General features: G+C 40.0%; 2 protein-coding genes and 1 non-coding gene across 12 annotated transcripts in view; 2 read left to right on the forward strand and 1 right to left on the reverse strand.

The window, feature by feature from the left end:
* Positions 1-19,757, forward strand: part of accs (1-aminocyclopropane-1-carboxylate synthase homolog (Arabidopsis)(non-functional)) — a 35,225-nt gene extending 15,468 nt beyond the window's left edge. For 2 of the 8 annotated variants that reach the window (XM_042341336.1, XM_042341335.1), the window contains 16 exons: positions 4,008-4,682; positions 6,584-7,233; positions 8,403-8,462; positions 8,845-8,915; positions 9,341-9,410; positions 9,938-10,004; positions 10,916-11,013; positions 11,938-12,015; positions 12,792-12,892; positions 13,091-13,180; positions 13,796-13,841; positions 14,430-14,571; positions 15,221-15,363; positions 16,400-16,553; positions 17,548-17,830; positions 19,103-19,757. In XM_042341336.1, coding sequence (XP_042197270.1) covers positions 4,022-4,682; positions 6,584-7,233; positions 8,403-8,462; positions 8,845-8,915; positions 9,341-9,410; positions 9,938-10,004; positions 10,916-11,013; positions 11,938-12,015; positions 12,792-12,892; positions 13,091-13,180; positions 13,796-13,841; positions 14,430-14,571; positions 15,221-15,363; positions 16,400-16,553; positions 17,548-17,830; positions 19,103-19,112 — 2,724 coding nt within the window. In that variant the 5' untranslated portion in view covers positions 4,008-4,021 and the 3' untranslated portion in view covers positions 19,113-19,757. Of the gene's footprint in view, positions 1-263; positions 372-470; positions 588-1,560; positions 1,598-4,007; positions 4,683-6,142; positions 6,210-6,583; positions 7,234-8,402; positions 8,463-8,844; positions 8,916-9,340; positions 9,411-9,937; positions 10,005-10,915; positions 11,014-11,937; positions 12,016-12,791; positions 12,893-13,090; positions 13,181-13,795; positions 13,842-14,429; positions 14,572-15,220; positions 15,364-16,399; positions 16,554-17,547; positions 17,831-19,102 lie in introns of those variants that run through there. The other 6 variants (XM_042341337.1, XM_042341338.1, XM_042341339.1 and 3 more) reach the window with 6 other exon arrangements.
* Positions 19,758-21,183: 1,426 nt separating this feature from the next.
* si:ch211-256a21.4 lies at positions 21,184-27,472 on the reverse strand. Of its 3 annotated transcripts, none has more exons than XM_007887618.2 (4): positions 27,312-27,472; positions 26,733-26,931; positions 24,526-24,702; positions 21,184-23,668 (listed from the first exon to the last, which is right to left on the reverse strand). In XM_007887618.2, exons 2-4 carry the CDS (start codon positions 26,923-26,925, stop codon positions 23,430-23,432), a joined length of 609 nt encoding a protein of 202 aa, XP_007885809.1. In that variant the 5' UTR covers positions 26,926-26,931; positions 27,312-27,472; the 3' UTR covers positions 21,184-23,429. The 3 variants fall into 3 exon arrangements, with proteins under 3 accessions (XP_007885809.1, XP_007885808.1, XP_007885810.1); XM_007887617.2 differs by having other exon boundaries at positions 27,215-27,472; XM_007887619.2 differs by lacking the exon at positions 27,312-27,472 and adding an exon at positions 27,098-27,208.
* Positions 24,140-24,211, forward strand: trnal-caa. Its single transcript has one exon. It is a non-coding gene; the product is annotated as a tRNA-Leu (tRNA).
* Positions 27,473-27,668: the final 196 nt, after the last annotated feature.

Consider the following 27,668-nt stretch of genomic DNA (forward strand, 5'->3'; position numbering starts at 1 on the left):
GTGACTTGATGCTGTGTGTACCACCAGCCTCTGCCAGTGAGTGGTGCTTTGTGGCTGCGCTCAATCACAGCTCTGCTGCTCAAAAACAACCCCCATCACCACCACCATCTCTCTCTCTCTCTCTCTGTCTGGAGCAGCCACTGCCTGACCCGGACCAAAGTTATCCCGGAATAAGGACAGCACGCATGTGCCGTCAACCCGGATGTAAATCACATCTCTCTCGCTCTCTCTCTCTCTCTCCCTCTCTCTTTCTGTCCCCCAACCCCTCTTTTTTTTCCTCTCTCTCTCTCTCTCTCTCCCCCTGTGCACAGTGTCACCAAACCAGAGCCGAGTCGAGCCGAGTTAGCACTGAGCAGCACAGCACAGAGCCAGTGAGTGAGTGACACACACACACACACACACACACACACAGACAGGAGGGGATACTGTGTGTGTGGTGGGGGGTGTGGGGTGTGGGGGGGGGAGAGGAGACCCAAACAGGTCAATTGGCCTCTATTGCGGTGGGGGACAGGACAGAGGAATTGGGAGAAGTTATCCTTGTGGGGTCACTGTGGTGTGTGTGTGTACAGAGAGAGAGAGACCTTCAGGTTTGTGTAATTCCCTACTTGTTGGGGAGGTTTGACACTTTTAATGCCACTGGGGGTGGGTGGGGGGGGGGGGGGGACAGCACTTTACTGCTTTCTTTCTACCCCTCCCACCAGCATCACCCCCACCCCCAGCACCCCCAGCTAAAGTTGTATTTGGAGCCCAACTGCCACACAAAAAAAATTATGTTGAACCCCACATTACATTCCCCCCCAAAAAATTTTTTTAAATAAATAAACGTGAATATAAAGTTTGTTCTCCCCACTCCCCCCCCCCCCTCTTGGATTGTAGAGCCCATTTCCAAACAGGTGGTTCTATCTCTGATGGTGAACTTTCCAGCTGAGCTCGAGACGTTCCTCCCGGTCTCCTGTCAGATTGAAGACTGCGCTGCTTTGCAGTGTAATGCGGTGCAGGATACTGTCAGCTCCTTTCTCCAGTAGGGTTTCACCAACAGAGCGCATCCCCTCTCCGCTCTGGTCTCTCTGCTCTTGTCAGCCCTGTTCCTGGACCACTCCGTCCCCACCAAGGCAGAGGTTTGCTCCTAACCAACTGGTTGCAGAAGTGAGCATTCCCTTTGCCAGCAACTCCCTCTAGCTCCCATTTGCCAAACTTGCACCCTTCCAATTTTGCCCACAAATGCGCAGTCGATCCACTTCACGGTATAGCCTGTGAAACGCTTTGAGACATCGCATCGATGGGTTAAGGTGCTACATCAAATGCAAGGATTATTCTTAGTAATATTTTTTTCCCTTATTCACAGCTCTTCCAATTTGCACACGTGGGGTAAAAAGAAACTTGAAACTTGGCATTGAAAAATGAATCCTCATTCAAACAGAAATTGAAAAACCTAATCAGTTTGTTCTGCTTTCAGGTGTATGAAGGGATTTAAGTTAGTGAAGTTGTGAATATTTTGTGAGGAAGATGGCATACTTTTTTTTGACACTTGACGCTTTATCTCCGACTGGGTTTGGAGGAGGAGGAGTGAGAAAGAGAATTACTGATTCAACTTCAGGTGTATTCAAGTCATTCATTTATTCAAGCATTGTTTTATAGCAGGGAAAGTTACAGAGATTGGTATCTTTCCCCCTTTTTATGCCAAGTGATATTCTCGCCTGAGTGACTTACAAAGTTTGGACAATAGGAGGCACCTGATCCCCACAGAAAAACAAATTCTAATTCCCACTTCTTAAAGGCATTGTTGTATCATAAATCATATGAACGAGGCCACGGCTTTTACAGACTGTCTAACAACAAAGAATAGTTATTTTTTCTCATCTTTAACAATGCATGTGTCCAAAGCCTGGTTTCTTTGTGAAAAGCTGCAAGGGCATAGGTTTTATAGAAGGGCAATACTTGCAATCCTGCCACAGGGTAGGAAGGAGCCTCTTATGACCGGGTGAAATTGACGTGTTTATGCAACTAACTGTCTTGCTTGCTGCTGTATGGAGTTTGTCGTGTTGAATGTTTAAACCTGCGCCATTGATCTAAGATCTCCGTAGCATGCAACCGCTGTAGAGAAGTATCCCAGGTTTTTTTCCCAGTTTTTTTTTAAAAAAAGCTTGAAGGAATTTGAAATACCTTTTTAAAGCCTTTAACAATAAGTTCACAGTGGTTATCCTGCAATGAGCTTTGCAAAGTATTGAAATTCAGCTGTTGAAAATATTTTGGCTGCTTGGAAGGTGCCTTGTAGCCAGCTGTGAAGTATAATTCATATTTAAACAAGTGAAGCTAATTAAGAAGTAAGCCTTGTGTGGTCTTTGTATGACATGCATTGCGTTTTTATATAATTTTCTTTTGGGGTGAATTTTGTGCTTATTAAAAGGTTTTCTGCACTTGCCACTGATGTTCGGCTCAAGGACTCCCAAACATAGAATATAGAAATTCTAGTCCAGTTGCAATTAGAATTGAAAAATCTTCATACATCTTAACTTCTTTTTGAAAATAATATTTTGGGATACGGTATATGAGTAATTTGGGGCCGAACATATAGTAAGTATAGGATGCTTGGAAGATCCAGACAACTTTGGATCTAAAGTTCCCCAAACTTTTCACTCTGTTGTAAACAATTCCACAGAAAATTAATCGCTATTAGGATCTCCATTATTGTGGCAACTACTGATATGGTGGAAAGCGAACTAGATGGACCTTGATCTTTTTTCATCTAACCATTTGTCAATTTTGTTTCTCACACGAGTGATTCTCTGAGTGAGAAGACAGTTTTGTGTTTTTGAGCTGTTTTTCCAGCATTTGGGCAAATGTCCTTTAGAACAGTGGTGTGTGCTTCCCTCTGCATTTTTTTCACCATCTCCACTGTTAGAAAGATGTCTTGCTATATCCCAGGATATTCTAGGATATCCTATATATTTTAGAAGCATTAATGTGTGGTACAATTTGTCATTTTAAATTCGCTAATGCTCTTTAATGTGGCATCTCCAATTGCTCGCTGCCCTGAGGACTAACAGTGGCTAGGATTGAAACTTTTATGTTAGAAGCATAACTGCATTTACATTTAGTCTCAATTAGTTCACACCAAACTGAGGTGCTGATAATTGTTAAGGGTTGTAGGTAATCATAAGAGTCTGTAGGATAAGACAACTCCACATTTGGCATTCTGTTTCTCCATCTTCCTCTTATGAAGTGCAAGATGAATGTGTGAAGTATAAACTGTGTTGTCCTGTATACAGATATACATGTGGATTTTGTTCAAAAGGTTGTTTGTCCCTGGACTGTTACAGATGCATTTGCCCAGTTGTGCATTTTACAGTAGTTGACTTGCGTAATGCCATTTTTAATTCATACTGTCTTGACATGAAGGGCGCACACCTGGAATGTGTGAAACCGCTTTTGTGCTCAGATTCACATGTATGAGTGCAAGGTTTCCCAAATTTAACATTGCTACTTACACAACAAAGTGGAGTTGGCAAGATATTTTGTTCTAACCCATGGATTGCTAAAAGTGAATCTTTACATTCTATAGGTGCTCAATATTGAGATGGGACAACAACAACAACAACAAAATTACATTTGTAAAGCGCCTTTCACGTCGGGAGGATGTCCAAAGGCCTTGGACAGACAGAGTTTTGGATCCGAGCTGGGTGTTGGGTTCAGGGAGGGTGGAGAGCAAGGGGGATGCAGGGAGATCGAAAGCACGGTCGAAGAGGAGATAGGACAATATATAGAAATTCCAGTCCTGTGTGCTTAACGTTGCTACAAAACTTCAGGGTCTCTTTCAAAACTTACGAAACAAAATTCTTTTCACGTTGGAAAGTAAAATGACATTGCATATTGTGTGCTCAAAATTTCCCTACAAGTACAAAGTCTTCAGAGTAAAATCCTGTGGTGTGTTGAGATAGCCTGATGACATGAGGCGGTATATCAAATTCAAGGGTTATTAACTTACCGTTTACTGTAATATCTTCCAGCTTAATGAGCCGTGATGGACTTCAGAGGCAAGAAATATGAGCGAGGGAGCAACTGGTCCGACCCTGAGGTGGTGGAATTGCTACAGCTTTGGGCCGATGAGTCAGTGCAAATGGAGTTGGAGAGTTGCTTGAGAAACCAACACGTTTTTAACAGGATCGCTGAAGTCTTAAGAGAAAAGGGGATCCACAGAACAGGAGACCAATGCAGGGAGAAGGTTAAAAAGATGAAACTTGAATACAGAAGGATTAAGGACAATAACAAGATCTGTAGGGGAGGAAGGACATGGAAATTTTTCGAGGTGATGGACAGAGTCTTGTCTAACAGACCAAATATTTGTTACAGTACTGTGGGCAACACAGTGATAACACAGCAGATATTACCAGGTGTACTAGGGGCAGGAGATGGCTACCATCCTCATCATCACCACCACCACCATCTCACTGCTCATGGGATTTCTCATTCACACCATCCTCAGGAACTAATGGATATTAAGTGCGAGGAGGTGGACTCAGATGGACGCAGTGCGACTCCTGAGCCACCGCCTTCTCTCGTTCTTCACCCAGGCGGTGGGGAAGATCATGGAGTGGACGGCAGCCTCTTGGAAAGGGGACACCACAACACTTCACCCGTCATCGGAGTGGACATTCCTGCAGAGAATACCATCTCACCATCAGGTTTGTTACTTGACTTGGAGGAGTTGCTAAGACGTTTACTTATAAGAAATGCTAGACAAAAAAAGACCAAGGTCCATCCAGTTCGCCTTCCACCTTCTTGGTGGTTGCATTGCACATCTGTCCCAAACTACCTATGTACTATATTCCATAATGTTATTTCCTAAAAGAAAACTAATCTGTGTTTGAAAGAATCAAGACTTCCTGCTTCAACTGTCTCCCTGAGGAGCCTATTCCAGAGCTAAGTAAAGTATTCAGAGATTTCTTTCACTCTGTACTGTTTGCTGGTGATCTCCTTAATTATCCCTGCTCTATCACTGTATCTTGCAAAATATATCTGGAAGATCCAAACCACATTGGAATCTTTTAAAGCCTGTGATTATAACAGGTTTCTCTCCCCTGTATGTTTAGAAATTGTCAGTTATGGACCATTGTGTGTTGTAGCCTTGGCTGTTTTTGCTGAAAACTATACAGATGTGGAGCGACTGATCGCTACACCTATGGTCTTACACTGACCTTTATTAAAGGACCTTACGCCACCTATAATTCTCGGATGCTGTAATCTAGGAAAATGGAAGTCCTCTGTACAGGGCCACTTTTCAAACAAATGTGTTTTTGAGCCCGTCCAAAACCAAACTTGTATACTCTATTGAGATGGCAAAAACTAAACAAAACCAAACTAGTCTTGTTGCACCGAATATACTGGTTCAGCACATTGAATAATGCTGGCTCTGTTGTGGCATACAGGCTCAAAGTAAATTGTGGCTTGTTTGCGGTTACGTGGGCTGGGTGAGAGAGAGAGAGACAAATCAGCTGAGCTAGACACTCCTGATTATTTTCTGTTGAATTCTTTAAGGACTTTGGTATGGACAGGATCAGGCATGTTTGTATTTTTCCCCCATGATTGAACAGCCTGCCAGCAACTCATTTCTCAACATTCTGAGGGAGCTCAGACCCATTCCAGCCTGAGTCAGAGCATTCAGGATTAATTGATTGTGGAAAGTTATCTTTTGTTTGCCTCTCCTGGTTGATGGTTAAATGAAAACCAGAAAGCTTGAGTGCAAAGCCTGGATTCTGGCATGGTGTGTGTCTCAGTGTTAAGAAAGCTACAGCACCACAGTGGGTGAGGTGAAGGGTTGAGAACTTTCCGTTTGAAATTGCACTGGATTAAATGCAAGAGCAAGAAATCCAGCAAAGTATAAATTGAGAATTGGAGGATGGCAAGAGGCTTGGGAGCATTACTCTTTAATTAGCCAGCAGAACTATGTTCTGTCTAATAGCTTTGTAATCTCTACTCATTGTAAATGGCTACACTGGCAAATTTAGTCAAATTCTCTCGTGACGAGAGGTGTTGACGGGTAATCACTCAGTGTATTGTACTTTGCCCTATATGTACAACAGACTTTTACCAAGCCACACACACTGAAGATAGACGGTCTTGCCAGAAAGGAAAGAAAATGAATACTGTGTAGCTATAACTAAGTTTTTCTTCATTGAAAAGCAGTTTGGCTCAGCAACTTCTGCGGGACTGTAAGTTATGTGTTACACTGTCTTATTTTTGGATTCTGAATTTCTTAATTTAATATTACTGACTTGCAGGGTTTTTTTTAAAAATAAACCTTGAGAATAAATCATGTGTTTCGCAAAGAGCCTCACGAATCTTCTATCTCTACTTTACTCTGCATTTGGCTTAAACAAATGGATGATCTGCAAGCAGCTTCCAGACTGCAGGATTTAACAGCTATAGAGAAATGAAACCCTAACAGATTGAACCAGCCTTTGGATTCCCACTCTGACTTATCCTTTTGAACAATGTTACCTTTTCTTTTGGGGATTGTTGGAGCTGCTGACAGAAATAAATCTGCACTTCATGTTGATCTTTGCGCTTTTTATTGATTTTTCAGGATACAATGAGCCAAGTATAGGGACCTCCTCAGGGATGCGCGGCTCAGGCCCTGCTTTTTCATCCCTCCACAGACTTCGTCGGAAAAGAAAGCCCCCTCGTGTGAAAGACCCCCTGGACGACATCCTTCTCAAGTTTCTGACTGCTCAACGAGTGGTGGAGGAACGGTTCTTACAAATGGAGGAGCGGAGAATGCAACGAGACATGGAACTGGAAGATCGGCGAATGCAATTGGAGCAGCGCCGAATGGAACTGGAGAGGGAGCACGAGTACAGAATGTTCACCATATTCGCCCAGATGGTGAACGCTCTCAGGCACGGTGGTTCCACACAGAGCATGGGTTTGGACCTCAGCCAAGCTTTCACTCCGTCTTCAGGTCAAGCTCCTGAGATGGGTCATGTCCCGTCATCATCCTCGACCACTGCCTCTAAAGAGAATAGCAGTAGAGTCATGCAACAGCAGAGTAAATCCTTACCGAACGGGCTGCGAGATGTTGTGTTTGATGCGGAACCTAATTCAACATTCCAAAATTTCAATTCCAGTATTTACTTATCAAAGCGAGGAAATGAAATTAATAATTTCTGTGGCGGACTGCAAGAAGGTTTTGTGGCCTACCATGCAGATAAGCATGATGAAGACACAAACCCGAATGTAAGTGGTTTGAAGGGTGTTAAACTGCAAAATGCAGTCTAACCAGAGTCTTTCAAAGAAGTACTGATATTTGGTTGGGGAAGGGACCAACAAATAATTTATTCCCTGTATCTGGCAGGATAGTTATGTTGTCCGTTAGTTAATTAGTTAGCTAGCTAGCTAGCTAGTTAGTTAACTGATCTTTGATTCCACTTGAGAGTCAAGAAATGGAAGGACAAATCTTGAATGAAACAGATTGTCACAATACAAAATTACTCTTATGTTTACATTTGTTTTGCCATTCAAAATTGTTGAAAAAAGTGCAGCGCTTTTGTACCAATGATGACCTTAATTTGGATTCAGACACATTAATAGGGCAAAGTGAGGGCAGTCCTGAGTTGTACCTGCCCATTGCTGCAAATAAACCAATCCTTTGATTTTTCAATTCGTTCTTGTGAAACAATGTTCCAACTCATTCCATTTAATAAGGCTTCAAACCATAACCTGGGCAGCTGGCTTCTCTGAATAATCCAGGCTACTTTGAAAAACAAAGCTGTGGAAATTTTACCAATCAAACTTTGATCTCAGTTGATACTTATTCTTAATGATCTATATCGCAAAGTTAACTTTATTGATGAAAATGTTAGTTATAATGTTTGGATACATTTTAATATTCTGCATGGAAAATATCCTGCAAAAGAATCCAAGACCATTTGTTGATGTGAAGGGAATATTGAAATGCTATGAGCTGCACTGTAACTATATTGGGGCTGTTTAGTACATTGTAATGTGACAGAATGCTTTATTAAGCATGATGCTTTCTGTGCAAAAAAAATCTGATTTGAGCACATGCTTCTGATTTCAGAAAGCTTGGCAATTCTCTTCCACTGACACCAGTAGTTATTTGCTGAATTGCTGTTCCTGTGTGTTTAATAAATTGGTGAATGTTAATATTCTAAATGACAGGTAATAAAAAGCCCACACTATAGCACTGTACCTACCTTAAACTGACTGTAACCCAGGGACTGGAATTCCAGTGACATTTGGACCAGTTTAGCACACAGCCGGCCGCCTGCCTTTTGAATGAGAGTATCGTCCTTTTGGGGTGAGTGTTTAAAATATGTCTGAGCATGATTCCTTGTTCAACTTGCAGACTTTATTTTACTTTTGCTTTTATCCCTCCTTTATAGGGCATTGTTAATCTGGGAACGAGTGAGAATAAACTGTGCTTTGACCTGCTTTGCAAGAGGGTATGTGTATTGTTATCTACAACTAATTTTGACATTGTATTCTGAAATCAAAACTGAATGTTAGAAATCTGAAATAAAACCTGATTAGGTACAGCAGCTTAAAATAGTATATGAAAGTTGCCACATTAATTCAGATAAAATGTAACTTCCAAAATGCCAACTTAATTTTTAGTTTAATTTCTGTGAATTTTCCTTCTTTTGTCATGGATTCCAGATTTATTGTTGTACGACCTCTGGATTAGACAAATGCCCATAAACTTTTTTCATGAATGTGAGGTTGTGTACACATAATTCAATAAGTGCAGCAATAACACCAACTAACTAACTAACTAACAAAAACTATTTTCATACCTGCTCATCAATTTATAATTCTTCTTTGCAGCTGACACAGAAAGACATGTGTTACATAGATCCTCAACTTCTACAGTATTCAGACTGGAAGGGCCACCAGTTGTAAGTAATGAGTGAAATTTCTGCGTTTCTGGCGACTTTAGATACCTTCCATTTCCATTTTAATTATTTTGATGTTCTTTATTTCTCCTTTTGATGTTCCTTGTTCATATGCCTACATTCAGATAGAGTCCCAAGTCACACAAATGGTGGTTCTCATACACCCATCACTAAATATAGCCATTGTTTTGTTATCAAGATGTCCCATTATCAGCAAGGAACAAAAAGTTTGCTATCTTTAAACGCTGATGCTAGATGGATCCTCAGTGCCAGTCTATAAAGTTTGTTTATACTATGTTTTGTTTTGGAGTTTTTTTGCCTTGAATTTATTGATGTTTGTATCATCTGTCCCACAGTTTGAGAATTTCATGAGCGAATTGTACATGAAACATTCAACACTATTCATGTTTTTGTTTCTATCACCTCAGTCTCAGAGAAGAAGTTGGCAGATTTTTAACGTACCACTGCAAGGCACCAGCACCTCTCAAACCTGAAAATGTGAGTATTGCCCAGTCAGATTGACACTCACAGAACACAATGCTTCACTGTGATTTTTGAAATGTCTGAAAGAGTGAATATCCATCACTATTAAATTCTGCAGTTTACAACATGGGCTGGGGAGTGTTTCAGTTTATATCCGCACCAGTGTCATCAACTTAATCCTACTCAGTTGTGTGTTTAGGTTGAAAATAGTTTATCTGTGCAGCACAGAAGAAGGTGTAAACCTGGAAACTAACATTACGATCTGTCTCTTGATCGCATTTTCCAAATACTATTGCTCTCTTTCTGTCACATCCTGTCATAAATGTATCTGATTGTCGACTGAAATTACCAACATTAGATTTACTAACTGGCTACTACACGACACATAACCTTAGCCCAAAGTGCTTCATATTACGAATAGCAAACTTTATTGTGTGTAATGATGAGAACACTTATGATGTAGAAATATTGTATGTATTTTATGATGAATCGTCCTTTCCAAAGTTAACATTTTCTAATAGCATGCTCATTGCCATTTTTAGATAGTAGTCGTTAATGGCTGTGGATCTCTCTATGCCTCGCTGGCTACTGTGGTCTGTGATCCTAAAGGTTGGTGAATGCTAAGTTGTACAATGTTCTGACTTCCCTTCTGGTAGCCGAGATATACACTGATGCTTTGTTTCAGGAGTCCTGTCTATCCTAGCTCTCCAGAGAAGTACAGGAGGAGAATGAATTACCAGAGGTACTCTCTTTAGGATGAGACATCCTAAGATCATATGGTGTATTCAAAAAGAGAAGGGAGTGTCCTGGCCAACAATCTTCCAGATTAATTATTCATATACGGAAGGGCTTCTTGTGGCACCTCGCTTGTGGAAAAGTCTGCCATGTTTGTGTACAAAATCAGTCACTACACTGAAAAACACTTTTGGATCTTTCACTTCATGCATTAATATGCACAAAAATGTTTTTCATAGAATCTTATAGCACAGAAGCAGGCAATTCAGCCCATCATGCCTGTGCCAGCAATCCAATTAGCCCCCCTTAGCCGTACAAATTTTTCTTTTTCAAGTACATGTTCAATTCCCTTTGAAAGTTATTTTGGATCTGCTTCCACCTCCCTTTCAGGCAGTACGTTCCAATATTTTTTTAAATCGCAGGAGTAAGATTTCTAAATGACTGCAATAAAATACCTCAAAACTATACCGCAAATGTAGGGAAAGCTTAAATTGACATATAGTGTAATTTGGGCAAAGTGACCTATAACATGTAGGCTTTTAAGTACTAAACCCTGAACTTACTCCTCAGAATTGTTGCTGAGGGGGGAGCGGGAGGAGATTGTGGTGGGTCTTAGACCTATTGAGCTTGCTGTTGACCTATAAAATACAATTATTAAATGGTTTATGATGCTTGTTTTATTCAGCAGCCAAAGAAGTAAATTAGATTTTGATTGTGTTTTGTTCAGCTGTAATTTTCTTTTATATAAAACAGTTTTCATGCAGGATAATTTCCCTTTTTTTTAGATAGAATCATACTGCCCACTCCATTCTATGGGGTTATCACAGGAGATATATTTCTCTACAGCTCAATCAAGCCTCTACATTTGCATTTGGACAGCAAAGTAAGCAAATTAAGGACAAAAATATTGTTGCTCAGAATCTAGCTTAAAATATTTTTTTTTAATTGTTCCTCATCTTTATCTAATTCCACTTTGTAAATGTTTGTGTAAAATACTGAGTTTCAATTTGCAATTATAGCAAAATTGTACCAGTTTATTTTTCCAGCTGGGTTCTCCTGTGATCAGGAATTAATAACAATACCACTCAGCATTCCTCACTTTTGAATGCTGTCTCTCTTCTGGCTTGCCATGGTGCTTGTGAAAATCTTTACAACATGCACATCACCCACTTAGCAATCATTCACTGCATTAATGTCCATTCACCTCAAGAAACTTCATGCCCTGCCACATTTCTGTCACCAGCTAATGTGGTGGAGCCTCAAACTGCACCAACAGCAGGTTTCATATCTGAACCTCAAAAGACTTTTAGTACAAAATAGGAAAAGGTTCAGCTTTTCTTACAATTTTTTTTTACTGCTGATGTGGTTTCCCAGGCAGTTTTCGTTAGATGAAAGATTTGTCTCCCAGATCATGCACTATTCCCTGAATGAGATAACAACTGGGTAATTGTTGCCAAATTTTGCCAGTTTTGGTCTTGAGTGATGTTGAGCAGTGGGTTATTGTGAAGACTAAAATTCAGCACAGCCCATCCAGGGCAAGTTGAAAGCACATTGAAGAGAAACTTAGTTTTGTTCTGTGTGTCAAAACTTGGTGGGGAATGATTTGATAACATTAGCATTGCCTTCCTTTTTTCTTTAGTTTTAATTCAGTGTTTTAAATATAAGGATTATTGTTGTTATTAACTGCTTGGTGGAGTGGGGTAACTTGGCTTCCCTCTCATACTGAAATCTTATGCTTCTTAGTGAGCAGTGGTTGTATGAGTCTGTGTCTTTCCAGTTCTCCACTGACTGTCTGGCCTTGTTTCAGGTGACTGACGATCAGACACGTCCATTTCAGTTAACTGTAGAAAAGCTTGAAAAAGCCATGCAGATTGCACAACGCCAGGTGAGGATGTACAATGATTTGGTCAACAGTTCGGAAATGTGCCCCTGTGCAAAATAAAGACAACCTCTCTTTATAATCAGTTTTTTTGTTGTCGATGTAATCTTTTAAAGTAAGGGTTGGCATTTCCAATATCTTATTATTTTAGAATTCCAGCTTTGATAGTTAAACCTTTCATAATCAGACGGATGAGAATTCAACACAGCAGCTGGAGTTTATGGTATAATGAATTTGTACACGATGTGATATACAAAGCTACAGTTTGCCTTATCCTCCTGTATCCTGCAGTGCAAAGTGCGTTCTACTGTGTGTGCAGCTCTTGGCAAGGTAATCCAGGAACAGGTTGATCCTCAATTTTGGATTCATCTCTGGAGTTGCAATTTACACAATAAAATGTTGAGTCACTTTATTGCACCTACATTTGGTTCATTGTCGTTCAGAATAAAATCACTGATGGTTGGTTCAATGAGTGACGTTGAACAGCGGATTATTGCAAAGACTATGATTTAGCACATCCCGCCCAAAGCAAGTTGAAAACATCTATAAGAGAAACGTATCTTTGTTCTGTGTGTCAAGAAACTTATCATCGTTCTTGGTGAGGAATGAATGATTACATTGACAAGGCCTCTCTTGTTTCTTCAGTTTTAATCCAATGAAGTCCTAAAATCATCAGCAATCTGCTCTAGACCACCATTGCTGTTGATAATTTTTCACTCTATTGTTGCATTTCATTTTCTGCGTTCACTAATATTTGTGCTCTGTGACCCCCTCCCTCTTAGGGCTTGTCGATCAAGGCCATGATTTTGATGAATCCTCACAATCCCTTGGGCGATAGTTATTCGGGAGCAGAAATGACAGAGTTTCTTGAATTTGCTAAAAGGTGAGATTTCGTCCAAAACAATGGGAGTCAGGAACTGTGCAGCCTAACAAAGGTTCATAAGGACCGAGGTAAATGCTAAACAATGCACTTTGTAAATCCTGCTGCTTGGTGCAGATTAGCTGTCGCGTTTTGCCTACATCACAATATTATCTTCAATTCTGCTTGACTAAATCTCTGTATTTTTTCCTTGTGCTGTAGGTACAAATTGCATGTAATAGTGGATGAAGTGTACATGCTCTCAGTGTTTGGTGATGCCTGTTCTTTCCAAAGTGTCCTCAGCTTGCAGAGGTGAGCCTGCATTTTCCATTGGACAATTCGAATCTGCTACGTGTATTGCCACCGCAGCTGCAAGTGTCATGTTCGGGAAAGGTTAAATAAAATAGGATTCTGCGAAATGGTGAGAAATGGAGAGGCTGGAAGGCTTACATTAGAATTACAGTACAGAGATGCTAAAAGGAATCCACTTGTTCACCTCTTATAGTTTAAACGTGTCTGGCTACAGAATGATGAGTTTTTATCTGTTTTTGGCATGTGTAACATGTCACTTGAATGCTGCTGGTACATTCAAGGCAAGGTTATGTACAGTATGTGGACCAGGCAAGAATTAACCAAATGCAGCATATGTTGCCTACTTTCTGTTTTTAATCTGACATGTTACACTTTGACTAATTGTTTTGGAGGTGGTGGGAAATTGGGCAAAAACTGAAGGTGTTGATCAATTTCATTAACTATAGATTGACTGACTTCTTGGCTGGTTTGTTTTTCTTCACTAAAACTTTGTGAGGAAAAATGACTGACTTTACACTATTTCCTTAATTTTAGTTGGCACTTTTCCGTATATTTGTCTGTTTGTGTGGCTTTTGTTTTTCAAAGTTTATATACTTGCATTGTACTATTTTTCAGGCTACCTGATCCTCAGAGAACTCATGTGATGTGGGGAATTAGCAAGGTAAAGCATTGATAGTTATCAGTGGTTAAATATGTGTTCACTTGTGATGGGTTTCATGTGTTTATCCAGCAAGATGAAGACCTGACTAGAGTTGGATTTGCATGAGTTTGCAAAATATATGCAAATATATTGCAATATAAATTTCGTGGGAAATAAATATCTTACCTGATTAGATGTTAAAATACCAAAATGTAACTTTTATTGTAACTGTCTAGGTCCTTGAAATTAGAATGTGCAAATCAAAGCCATTTCTATCAGCAGGGAAATTGTACCAAATAAATGAAAGCAAAGTGCAATCCTGACATTTGTTGATAGAAACCAGAACTGCAAACTGGTTTGATATTGTGTAACTTGCCAAGTACGCTCCACATAACACGGAAACTTCTCTAGCACGTTTCATGTAAAGTGAATGCCTTTAAGTGCTTAGCTAAGTGCCTTGGCTTGTTGTTTACATTTTTAGCCTGATAGTTTATTTTACCACATAAGCTTTTATATATTGCAACATGACTTGGAATCCTGCTAGTACATTCGAAGGGAAATAGAGCCTCATCAGAATTGATGTTAATGAAGGGTTTTGTCATTACTTAGGATCTGGCAGCCAGTGGACTTCGAGTAAGTACACTGTACACAGCGAACATGGACATCATCAGTGCCTTGGGCCAGCTGTCCTATTTTCATGCTCTTCCAGGACCCACACAACATGCAGTAGCACAGTTATTGAAAGACCGAGGTAAGGTTCTTACATTTCCCATATTGATGTAGGATATCTTGTCAAGCAAGGAGTAAGCTTCCAATATTCCAGCGACGGAAGTGGCAGCCTCGACAACTCACAATATAATGTTTCAGCAATTGATCCTCATACCACAGCCTGTGACTGCCATTTGCTAACTGTGGATGTTCACAAAATGATATGGACCTATTATACAGGTTGCCCAGTATCTCATCCGTAAGTCTCCAGTATTAATGTGCAATTCTTAGTCGTGAGTCTGCTATTGGATAGGGAGGTGGGGGGGAAGAGAAGAGCAGGAGAGAGAGGGTTTGATTGTAGATAATCTTGTCCTCCCCTGAAACTTCACATCCAGCCCATTCCAGCAGAACTCTCTGGATAGTGATTGGGAGCAGGAACCATGGCTAGTTTTCCACTCGCTCGCCAGGGCCACTGAGGTCAATTGTCCTAACTGTTAACTCAGCGCAGAATGAGATCTGAAACTGAAACCTTCTGTCTGGCCCTTGTGCATTTACCATCAGGGAGCTCGGAAATAATGTATCATATACATATATATGATATAACAATTCAGAATTTGAAGATTAATTGCAACAAACTATGTAATTTTCAGTCATCCATTAATTTTTTAAAAATATGTTTCACTTTTTTGTAGATTGGATCAACCAGGTGTTTTTACCAACGAATCGTGCCAGGCTAAAAACAGCTCACAAGTACATAGCAGACGAGCTAACAGCGATGGGCATTCCTTTCCTGAACCGGTCTGCAGGCCTTTTTATCTGGGCTGATTTTAGAAAGGTTATCTGTGCAGTATTCTTCGATATTCCTTTTGTCTCCTGTCTATTCATCTTTAACATTGGCGCTTTGAACCTTCCTTTAGTATTTCTTCCCCAGAGCAAAAAAACACAGCATGAAATTCCAGAGTATCATTTTAACATTTTCAGGCAAAGGAATTGAGAGTTCTGTGGGTAAAAAATTAATATTTGAAGTTTACGGAAATCAAAGGAACTGTAAGACTACAAATTCAGATACTATCCTTTCACCGTCTATGATTTGGGTTTCAATTCAAACCAGTCTGCTCTGTTGGTGAAAGTCCAAATTGATACGAATTTGGAATAAAGTCAACTCTGCTCCAACAGAATTTGATTCCAATAATCAGAAGTATCTATAATTTAGCTCAAATTGGCAGCCTTATTGGGCGAAAGGTGGAGGGTGGGGGGAGCGGTACAGTCAGTCAAGGTTCCTGCTCAGGATCATTATTCAGTGATCTCTGCTGTAGAACATGCATGTCAGTGTGCATTGGATGAGAATAGGATGGGGCTAGGCTGACATAGCCTCATCTGTAATTGTTTGATGTTGGTGCCAAGTGGGAAAACGTTCCTTTCCCCAGTACTGACATCTCTCACCTGATCCGATCTGCAAATCCTATTGGGCAGATGATGTACCTTTTGGAACTCATCTCATCTGCTGGCCTTTGATCTGCTGATGCTGCAATTCTGATCAATTTGTGTAATCTTTGTAAATGCTTGTTGTTTAGCTTTTGTCAGGTTCTTTTCCATGGCTGAAGTAATGTATCATGGAACCTAAACTATTGGAAATTTTAGACAAGTAAACTTTATCTGCCTCTCAAGCCTGATATAACAACCACAACATACATTTGTATAGCGCTTTTCATTTGAGAGCGACGTTCCAAGGTTCTGGACAGTTCAGTGTATATATGTATATTGTGACATCTTGGGACCTTTTCTGTAGTCATTAGAAGAAACTGTTTTTCATGTGAGTAAATGAGCAGATGATCTGCAACCACACTTGGTGTGTGTCTCTTCTGATTCAGTATTTAAAGAGCCCGACATTTGAAGAAGAAATAAAACTATGGAGGCAGCTTCTCGAAAACAAGGTTCTCATCAGCAATGGGAAGGAGTTTTTCTGCTGTGAGCCAGGATGGTTCCGTATCGTGTTTTCTGACAAAACCTACAGAATACAGTTAGGTGAGATCACTGACGCACTATTTTAATGGATTGCTGTTGCTTCCAATTTGGTGTTTTCTTTATCCACTTTGAACCTTCTCTATCCCTTCTAAATATTTCCTTTCAGCAAATTCTGATTGTTTATGAACTGTACAATCAAAGACCCTAACTTGGATTTTGGTTTCTTCAGTAGATATTCGGGATATTGCATGTGCAATATGGTGCGATATGAAGTTTATTATTCTTTAAATATTCTAACAATATGTCCAACCAAGCTTCAAATTGATGACTTGTAAGATGAAAAGCTTTTGCTCTTGCCAACCTGCATCTGACTTTTCTCAATGAGCTGTGCTATAAGGAAACAGTAGGCACTCCATTCCACATGAGGAAAATTTGCATGCATAGGTGGCATGTGGATGTGATACTCTCTGTTTTGAATATTCTTAAACATAACGATGGATTTCCATGTCTGTCAGACGCTGGTTAACCAAAAATAAATAGCGTGCATGATTTGCAGATAGTATTTCTTAAGGGTGAGTTAAGATATTCGGGTTCGCAAAAAAGTATTACATTAAATTCTCATTGATTTGTTGTATGTTGAGGAGAGAGTAATTTCAACCTCAATGTTGCTGTGTTGTGATTTGTTTCCTGTTCATGAACCAGGTCGTAGTGGACAAAAATGTATATGTTTTGAACACCAAACCAAATGGTGTAGTAATAAACCAGCTCTTTTGTTGTAGGGGTTAATTGTATAAAGCTGTGTAAGAAAGAGGTAAAAATTGTTAGTAATTGTTAATAAAAAAAACTCAGTGCTTAGCAGATTTCACTGTGTGTCAAGTGATAGGATTTTATTTGGGGATTTGGAAAGACGATCACAATAATTTCATACAGCATGTCATTTAATGTCAGGATCATTACAAACCAACTGTGTGGCTTCATCAGCAGGTTTTTAATCGTTGTAGTTAATCTCTGCTTTATTCATTGTTTACATGAATGTCACTGTCACTCTATGTAGGAATGCAGAGGCTCAAGAAGGTCCTAGAAGCGCAAGAGACCGAAGCTCCACCTATTGCTAAGGAGCCCCCCTGTCCGCCCAATGCAGAGAGTAAAGCTGAAAGTGCTGAAGATCTCCTCGATGTCGCTGGGCAGCCTGAACCCCCCAACCCTGCCCTCGATGGTCTCATTGGACTTCTGAGGCAGCAGATGCGGACATCCGACTGGCTGCAGAGAAACACGGCGGAGCAGTTTGCTCAGGAGAATCCAGAGGTGTATGAAGTCTTCTGTAAACTCGCAGAAAAGTAACCAGCCTTTGATGTCAGTTAACCAATCCCCTCTGTGGTGCTCCAGCCAGGTTTTGAGATCTTATCTGTAGATCATTTCACACTTTATTGGGTATCACATACTGTTGGGTTAAAAACTAGTCTTAACACTTACTTGGTTTGTATAACAATGCTGGTGTTTTTTTTAAATTTTCCTTTCCCTCAACCTGACCTTACAAACTCATGACCAGAGCCGTTGGCCTTGCCAACGACTTGATAGATTTCTCCTTCCCATGGATATTAAGGGCCGTGGAGATGGGATATTTGGGGTTTTCTGTGCATGTTGAAGGAACAAAGAAAACTGTTCATCGACACTAATTGAAAACGTGTTGAAATTTCTTCCAACAGAAAATAAATTGCTCTGTGAAAGTCTGTTCAAATAACGTACCACAACCCAGATGCTAAGTGCTATGAATCATGTGCTGCTGAGTTGCAGAGAATTGCAGCTTGCAAAAGCAAAACATTTTTTTTTTTTTAATTATTGGCTTTGTCACAGTAGGGAAAGGAGAGAGCCAAAGACCTCTCCTGCTCCTTGGAGGGTGACACCACTTCAATTGCCTCTTATTCTGTGACCAAGCTACACAACAGTTTGACAATTTGGCTTAATTTAAAAAAGAAGTTGACGTGATCCACGTTCCACAATTGAAGAACGACACAAAATACAGTTAATCTGACCATCCTGATGTTGTTCCATTCTGATTACACGACATGACCCTTGAGCAGTGTTTATTCCTCCTCCTCCCCTATCCCCGCTGGCGAATCAATTGTTGTGTTATTCATTCGGAACCTCAACACACACAAAAGGAGTCCAGAGTCCTTTTTTTTTTGGTCAGCCGGGTGTCTGAACATGCGAAAACCCATCACCGTGCTAAAGAGTATCCAAACCAAACTGAGATTTCCACGCATCCCACCTACACATCTAAATTCCAGAGATAGATTGTTAGAATGGAATGCGCTTTCTCTCCCTGGAGGGACATGTTCTGCTTACCTAATCCCGGAAAGTATTTGGCGCAGGTTGGCAAGACCTGAGGGACCCCAGAGTGTGTGCTGCGGAGGTTGCTGGAGTCTAAACCAGTTAAATTCGCATAGGTTGCCATTGATAGTGTACTTCTACGATGGAGTCTTTTGTTATTTATTAAACTTACCCGTAGGACCACATCTGTGCTCTGTGTTTAATAGTTTTACCGTTAAAATTTAGTCCCATTTACAGTATGGCTTTTTCCTAAAAACCTTGTCTTCTGTTTCAAACAGGACAGAGTGAAACCAATGAAGCCAATCTGAATATTAAGAAAATGAAGTTATGAAAAATATTGTATCTACAAAAATTAATCAGGCGAGTCTGGATGTCATAATAGCCGTCGACACTGCTCTTTCATCTCTGGGACAAGGGTTTGTTTGCAGCCCAGTTATTACAGTACAGTTTATATTTATAGAACATCTTTCATGTGGGGAGGATGTCCCAAAGTACATTCACAGTGCAGAATGGGCACCCAAGCTGGTGGTGGGAGCTGAGTGGGGGTGGGATGGGATGAATGCCTATCATTTGTTAGCTGTAAAAGATTCTTTTTATGAAATTAGTTGGGACATTCTAAACCCACGCCTTTGGAGATCAGGTGACAGCACAAAACTGCCAATAATCTGGTACTAAATGGCAAGTTTGGACAATAGGAGCTACTACAATGGCTTGTGAGAAGCAGAGAATATACACTGATATCTCTTCTACAGTTAGGGCTGAGACAAAGTAGAATAAGATCCTGTACAAGTTTTCACCAAGTCAGAGAATGGTGCCTACTTATTGGCGAGCAGAAGAGTCTTTGAAGCAATGTGTAAGGACCTGAAAATATTGATATTGATTATTGATGTTCCCAAGTTAATTTCCAGCACATTAAATGTTCTGTTGATTGTTTTTGCAGTTGTTTATCATTATTTTCAGCATTTTAGACAGTTTAATAGCCAAGTACAGAGGTGTTTAAATATCTTTCTCCATAACACAACCCGTTCCTTCAATGGATATTTCTTTTTTTAAAAAACACTCCAGAGTAATAATGGTGCTTTTACATTGAAAGTGTTATTGATAGTAATAGAACAAATATGAATTCTGTATATTAAAAGCCCAAGCACCCCCATTTGTGCTTTTATAAATCTCTTGTTGCATCCTCCACCTAATTTGTACATATTAAGTTGGAATTTTATACATCCCATTTACATGCCTTATTTGAAGGTGTTAGGCATTGCTATACTGGCAACTACTAAATGTACCGTAGTAGATGGTTGTAAGAAATTAGTTTTTGTCTAATTTAAACGGAGTGCTGTTCATTGGGAGTTTTTTTCAAGGAAAATCTATTATGAAAAATAAATCATTTGAGGAGTGTTGCTGAGGAATGCATTGTAAAGATTTGTTTTTACAGACTTTCTGTTTTTTGGGGGGAAAATAATTTTTAAATGGACTCAAGTCGAGTTTTGAAGTTTTTTTTTAAAAAAAGGAATAAAACTGTAAGAAGTTTTCAAACTGGCCACAGTCGAATAAGTTTTATGAAAACTAAAATAATTTTTAGGTGTTTAGATAAACAGCTACAATTTAAATCAAATATTTAAATTTACACCAACATGCAGTTGGTCCAGATTTGGTGAACGCAATGGAAAATCCAGTTGATTGGAAGTAAAGTGAGTCAGTTTCCTTATGATTCAGTCACCCTGAGGTCTTTTTCACCCATCTCTTGTGTTGGCAATGATAGTTTGCAGGAATTGCCTGTTTATTTGCAGCTATTTTGAATATGCAATTAAATAGCAGGGCGAGGCTTGGTGTCAAAAGGTGTTTTTTTTTAATTGCAAAGCATTTCTTAACAATACTCTGTATCATGTTGAACTGACGATATGTGGAATAATTTGTCTCTTTTTAACACCTAATCCCTGGAAAATCCTGGATATTAAATATTTGACAGAGCTGGATTTATGGTCTTGCACTCACTAACAGTTACATTACAGACCTTTTCTTAAATTGAAAAACAAGGTATTTTTATGGGGTTTTTTTCTTCCATCAATGTGCGGTGTTCCTTTTATAATTAATTCCAGTGGTGATCGTTTTCCTAGGGACACATGAGATGTGGCACTTCTTGTATTAGAACCTTTGCCTTGGCACAAAGAATAGGTCGCCATGTGGCCTAGCTGTGTAGAGTAAAAATATGTCGATGTGAAGCGTGTGCTGTGAACCCAATGGGGAGAGATGTATTTCATGTAAAATGTATTGCACCCAATGTTGTATTATAGTACAACATGCTATGTATGAATGTAGAGGAAACTATGTACCACATTGTCACTTTTTAATGCAATCATTACCAGAAGATTATTAGTTTTTTATTTTTTACTCTGTATCCATATGTGTAGTAAAATTACAAGTTATTGCCACTTAAGCATTTTGCTTTGACTCTTGCACCCCATGTAAATAACAACTTACAACAACATCTTGCATTCATATAGCGCCTCTCACATAAGATAGCATCCCAGAGCTTGTGGGATAACACATGTGCCCACGAGCAGTCTTTAAGGGTTTTGTGACTGGTTTGCAATCCTTTTTTAAATGAGACGACAATCTACAAATTAGAATTAAATCACTACCACACGCACTAGGGAGTCATTGCAAGAATACTGCTTACCATCTGCACACCGCAGTGTATCAACGATAATGTTAGATAATTGAGCCTGTCTTAGAACGCTAAAATAACAATCCTTGCATTTACATAACGATATTGTCAAAACATGTCTTCACAAGTAATTCTATAAAGTGTTGTTATAGGCAAAATGGCAGTGAATTTCCACAGAAGCCATGAAGTAAATGAGCAATTAATCTGGAGGATTTTTGGCTGGACCAGTGGGAGAAACTCTTCTCTCGTCAAATAGTTTTATGGTATCTTTAATGTGCATCTAAATGAAGTATGGCACCTCTGACCATATAGTTCTCTTGGCATTAAATTGCAGTGCGAGTCTGGGCCGAAGGTCCCAATATACATTTAGAGAGCATCAATAATGTAGGAAACGTTTTAAGAAAAATGGATCATTATGGTTCTAACTGCATCTGAGGCATCATCTTAATGGAAGCTAAACACTGCATCAGCTTTGGGTTTATTCTAGTTATTTTCCATGTACTGGGATATCTTCCACAACTAAGTTTAAATTGAAGAAGGGAAGGCTTAAGGAATATCTTTCCGATGTGGTTTTCATTCACCCATGTTCTGAGAACTGAGTGGCACAGGAATTTACTCCCTTGCATCTCAGTAAAAAAATATGAGTTCGGCCATTAAATGCATTTACTCAATAGTCTATTCTGCTTTGGGTGAAATTAACAAAACATTCTGTAAAAATCAACAGCAAAATGAAATGCAACTAAATCTTTAGTGCCAACTCCTGGTTCTGATCTGTACCAACAATGTTAGTCAGTCGAAGTATGACAACAGTACTGAACTTTCAAATGATTCAAATGATTTCAGTGATTCAAATCGATTGTCTTTTGAATAAATATATTTGTGTTACAAACTAAAATAGTTCTGCAACAAAATAGAAATACTGGACTTGTTTCAAGTTTCCAGCATCTGCAGTTATTTTCTGCCGCGGTCTGGGTTAGCTACATTGAGAGCTGAAACACGATGCTGATTCATGTCCTAAATGTGGTTCTTGCACACATCAACTGGTAAAAACCCCAAGAGCTGTATTCAGAAATAATTTGCAAAGACTGCACTTATGGCTTGATCACTGAATCCAGGAAACAACAATCAGTTTGTCACCAAAAAGATAGATTGTCAGATTATCCAGCAAAGAAAGCGGCCCTGTGGAAGCAGAATGTTTATGTGGGTTTCCACTCAGATTGCTCTTTAGTTTCCTCTTGCAAATCCTCACTTCACAGACAGGGACCTCTTGTATGTCAATTACAGTAATATTAATATACAAATTTTCTGTAAAAGACTGACTGCCTTCTGTGGTAACAAGGTGAGGGTATGGTCTTTGAAGATGTGCAGTTTACCCCCATTTCATTTGGCTGTTAAAAAATGCAACAGATTTATATTGCAATGGATGGAGATGAAATATTGCACTTAGAAGGAATAACTTTATTAAAGCAGCCCATCTGCTCAGTAATATCTACAGCACATGGGTTAGCAAGAAACAGTTTGAACAACAAGAAGCCATGTGCAATACTATTCTACAAAATTCTGCCCTGGGTAGTGGGTTTGTATCCACACAACCAAGGTCCACGTAGCCCAACGTGTTAAAGGTAAATGAAGTTGTTGGTATGAAGTTTATAGATGCCCTTGCATCCATAGACCTGACTTATTATCCATTAGTTCTATGGATCTTATGAGTTCAAGTATCTTGGCTATCCTCTCAATAGTTCTTTCTGAAGCCAGCCTTTTCCAGGTCTGAACAGAATGTCTTTCAAATGTAGGCTCTGAACCAATCATTGTTTTAAAAATAATCTTCATCTTCTAGAAGCTGCCAGTGTTCGAAAAACAACAACGCATGTGTTTTGAATGCAAGCTCGTACAAGGTGTCCAAAAAGTTGTGATACCATTACAATGTCTAATAAGTCTTAAAGAAATGATTTTTTTTTTCTCTTTTTAGGTAATAGGGCAGTTCTCACGATTTTTGGCTCAATCTCTTGGTCGGGAGAAATGCACAGCTCGACAATGTAGGTAACTGGTGAAACAACCAGCAGAATGACCCAAGAGAAGGTTCCCATCCAAAATGAAGAGCCAAGTTGCTTAATATCCTTGATTTGGTGCTTGTAGTGTTTGGTGAACACAGACCATGTGATGAGATACAAGAAGCCTGGGGAGAAAGCATAATGTATAATGATTTAGTTTTTTTTAAAAAGAAACTTTCAATGTTGTTATAGCTATTCTTAGTTTATGACGAACTGGCAAAAAAAAAAATCAATTGAAAATAGTTGCAAGTGGCTAGCATTAAAAAGTATATCCTGGAACACATGTATGTATCCTCTTTGTTGCTCAGCTTGAGGTCAAGAAATGCATAAGGAGAACTAAGTGCAAAATCAATGCGGAATAAAAATTGGACGTATGATGTGTAAATGACCACAAAGTTCACAACAGTTACCCACCTTGTTGCAATTTAGCACCAGCATTTAATGTGCCAATAGTCTTAGATAATGGGAGTCCAGCAGAGAAATATTGTACTTTGTTTATATTCAACATATTACTTTGAAAAGGGAAACAGCAAGAATTAAAATTTTGTGCAAATCTATCCAAAGCCATTCTGTATGGATACTCTGGGGGAATTTGGAGTCCTGTAGCTCAGTGGTTAGAGCACTCGCCTCAAAAGTGAGAGACATGGGTTCAATTCCTGGCAGGGCGAAATGTGGGCAAGTTTCCCTACTCCACATGCCTATGTTTACCTAGCAGTAAGTAGGAACCCAGTTGTTAGCCAATTGGGGTATTGCTTTTCCGGGGGTAATAATTAATTCAAAAAAATAAAAAATTGGTCACTCAATCCACGACTGTTTGTGGGACACTGCTGTGTGCAATTTGCTGCTGCGTTTTGCCCACAAATTATACAGTCAATTCAGTATATTCTGTATAGCGCTTTGAGGCGTCTCGAAGATGTGATTAGGTGCTATATTAAATGAAAGGATTATTATTATTTTCAGTCTCCGAGGACTGCAACCTTACCAGTCGTCACAAATAATGTAAGAAGCAGGGTTACTGGATACAACTTCCGCCCAGGATTCATCCTTGAGTGAGTGTGGATCTCCGCATCCCAGAAGAAAATGAACACAAAGCAAAGACAGATGTCACTGATTGCCATGAGACATGCAATCACTCCGAATACTTGCTCTGCTTCCACATCTAGAATAAAAGAAAGTAACTTAAAAAAACATATCTCCATATTTTCTCAGTTCATAAAACAAGCTAATATTTAAATGCACAATCGGCTGCTGCATTTCGCCCACAGAATATACAGTCAATTCACTTTACAGTATATTCTGTGAAGTGCTTTGAGACATCTCGAAGACATGACAAGGTGCTATATCAAATAAAAGAATTATTATTTAGATTCAGTCTGGTTCTCTGCATCTGAGCAAATAATATTCTGGGTGTTGCACAGGGTGCAAACTGGATTTGAATAAACGCTGGCATATGTATCTCCCTGATAGTGCTGTATTTATTTCTCTGATAGTACTGCCTGCTTACCACAATGCGTAAAATATGTGTAAACACAGATAAATGAATGCTGAAGATTGTGCAGTTTCCAGTTCTGTAAATATCCCTTTGCAACTTGCCCCATCTGGGCATCTACCTTGGATCGCTGGATCAAAATGAATTAAAATCTACTGGGACTAGAAAATGAACAAAGGTCAGAATGGAAACTTGTGACTCAAAATTTCCCAATTTGTCTCTGTTTTTACCAGTCAGAGGTCAGAGTTGACACTGAGCGTGTTGAGAAACCACTGACAGTAATCAAACAAGATCAGGCCTGACTGGAACACGGCAAACCTACACACCTATTGCAACACTGTGCGGAATGCTTCCCCTGTACTTCAGACTTTGCTTACTTAACCTTGAAGTCTAAAACAGCAGTTCGAACCCCATATCCTGGCATTTCGGTGCAGCAGAAATATTTTTGAAAGCCTCTCAGTTATTTAAGAGCAAACAAAAGGTTTTTCTACTGTAACTTCTGTGTTGGAAGAGGAAATAACACCTCTCGATCCTGTAAATCCCTCTTGTCTTTGGTTTTCTTGTATGATTTCTCGGCCGAGTGAATAGGCAGGAAGCCACTGTAAACAGAGGCGAGGCAAAGCATACCAGGTACTACGACAACAATAACTTGGGTTTGTACACCGTCCATCATCCAGTCTTTTTTCTCTTCTCTTCCCCCTCCCACCCTCCAAAAATTCAGAGGGAGGACAGGCCAGTTGATATCAGAAACTTTCCAACTTGGAGACTGACTGTGGATCTGTGGACCGGCCCATTGCTGCCTTTCCTTTCCTTCATTGACTTGGTTTTCTTTCTCTGGCTCAGTGCTGAATGTGTCCTGGTATTTATCACAAATCATATTCATCACAGGTGTCAGTCAGTGTCACTTTTGTCTCTGAGTCAGAAGGTTGTTGGTTCAAGCCCCACGTCGGGAATGGAGCTATTTTAGTCTGACACTTTTTGTGCAGTGCTGGGGGAGTGCTACAATGTGAGAGGTGCCGTCCTTCGGATGTGACATAAAACCAAGGTCCTGTCTGCCCATTCAGGTGGACGTTAAAGATCCCATGGCATTGCTCAAAGGGAAAGGTGTTTCTCTCCCAGTGTCGTGGCCAACAGTCCCCAGAAAAAAATTGGTCACTCACTTCATGACTATTTGTGGGACATTGCTGTGTGCAAATTGGTTGTGACATTTGCCTATAAATACAGTCACTGTACCTTACAGTTAACCCTGTGAAATATTTTGAGACGTTTTGACGATGTGTTAGGGTGCTGACTCAAATGCAACAACTATTCTTGCTCTCCTCAATCTTTTGTGACAAGGAAGCCATCTGTTGTAGCCCAATCTCTGCTTTTGTGATAGAATCTCACAATCGCCCGTTCTCACTTCGTTTTAGCAACCGAAAAAAATACATTGCTCGCGTTAATAAAACATAAATCATTCAGCTCCATGGCTGTTTTGTGGGGATATTGCTGTGCACATCTGTCGAGCCGCGTTCGCCCCACAATAATACAAGTCAATCCATTTTACGATACATCCCGTGAGATGCTTTGAGACATCCCGACGACATGGTGCAAGGCGCTATATCAAATGCAAGGATCAATTAACATTATTACTATTATGATGATGAGGATGATGATGATTATTAGTATTATTATTAAAAGCTTCGGAGCTGGTCTCTTACCTCGGTTGTATTCCTCTCCCAGTCTGGTGACTGTGGTGTTTGTGCTATTGACTATAGCCATGGAGTTCCACAGCCCTTTGCTCACCTCCCTGTCCTGGATCCAGAAAGGGGTGCAGATGGAATAGATGAGAGCCAGGCAGCCCACTAGCCCCAAGACGCACTGAAACCACCTGTATTGCTTCTCTCCCCACATCTTGTCCTGGGGTGGGGGGGGGAGAAAAAGAGAGGAGTGAGATTGGGTGATATGATTGATCTCCACAAATCTCTTCCTCTTCTGCACAGAGAGAGAAAGAGAGAAATCCCACTAAAGCTGATCTCGAAATGTAGGTTATCACTGAATTCTGATTAAAGGTCCATGAAGGTACCTCCAGTCTAATAACATGGCTTGCAAACTGCAGGAAATTGCTGAAATTGCTGCATGTATGTATGTATGTGTGTGAGTGTGTGTGTCACATTGGTCAAAACCAGCCCCAGTCACACACTGTCTTTTGCTGCTGCTGCTGCTGTTGTTGTTGTTGTGGAGGAGGAGGTTTTTTTTGCTGCAATCCAGGTGATCAGCTCCAGGTGATCCACTCTCACCTCCTCTTTCAAGAGAATCTTCCAACAAAGCCCAAGTGAAACAGAAGTGAAACCAACTGCACACCACGTGGAAGGAAATATTTTCAAAAACTCTTATCCAGAGCTCCCCCTGTTTTGCAAAGGGTGTTGGTTTGCACCAGATTCCACCCTGTGCTGTCTCCTGCCCTCCAAATCACTGGCATGGAATCAATGTGATGGAGGCAAAGAGTGGGGAGGGATGGGGAGGGGTAGAGAGAGAGAGAGGGGGGTGGGGGAGATACCCAGACTTTATTGAACTTTAGAACTTTTGAAGAGGAAGTCCTCCCTCTTCAACTGAGCTTATAGTTACCTCCTCCCTCTCACTCCCCCACCCACCAC

The sequence above is a fragment of the Callorhinchus milii genome, unplaced genomic scaffold (assembly GCF_018977255.1).
Source record: "Callorhinchus milii isolate IMCB2004 unplaced genomic scaffold, IMCB_Cmil_1.0 Scaffold17, whole genome shotgun sequence".
Taxonomy (NCBI): domain Eukaryota; kingdom Metazoa; phylum Chordata; class Chondrichthyes; order Chimaeriformes; family Callorhinchidae; genus Callorhinchus; species Callorhinchus milii.

Coding starts and splice junctions, on each gene's coding strand:
- si:ch211-256a21.4 (XM_007887618.2), bottom strand. CDS start 26,925: ATGTGGGGAGAGAAGCAATACAGGTGGTTTCAGTGCGTCTTGGGGCTA. Junction 24,703..26,732: donor GGGAGAGGAATACAACCGAG/GTAAGAGACCAG, acceptor CTTTTATTCTAG/ATGTGGAAGCAGAGCAAGTA. Junction 23,669..24,525: donor TACATTATTTGTGACGACTG/GTAAGGTTGCAG, acceptor CTTTCTCCCCAG/GCTTCTTGTATCTCATCACA.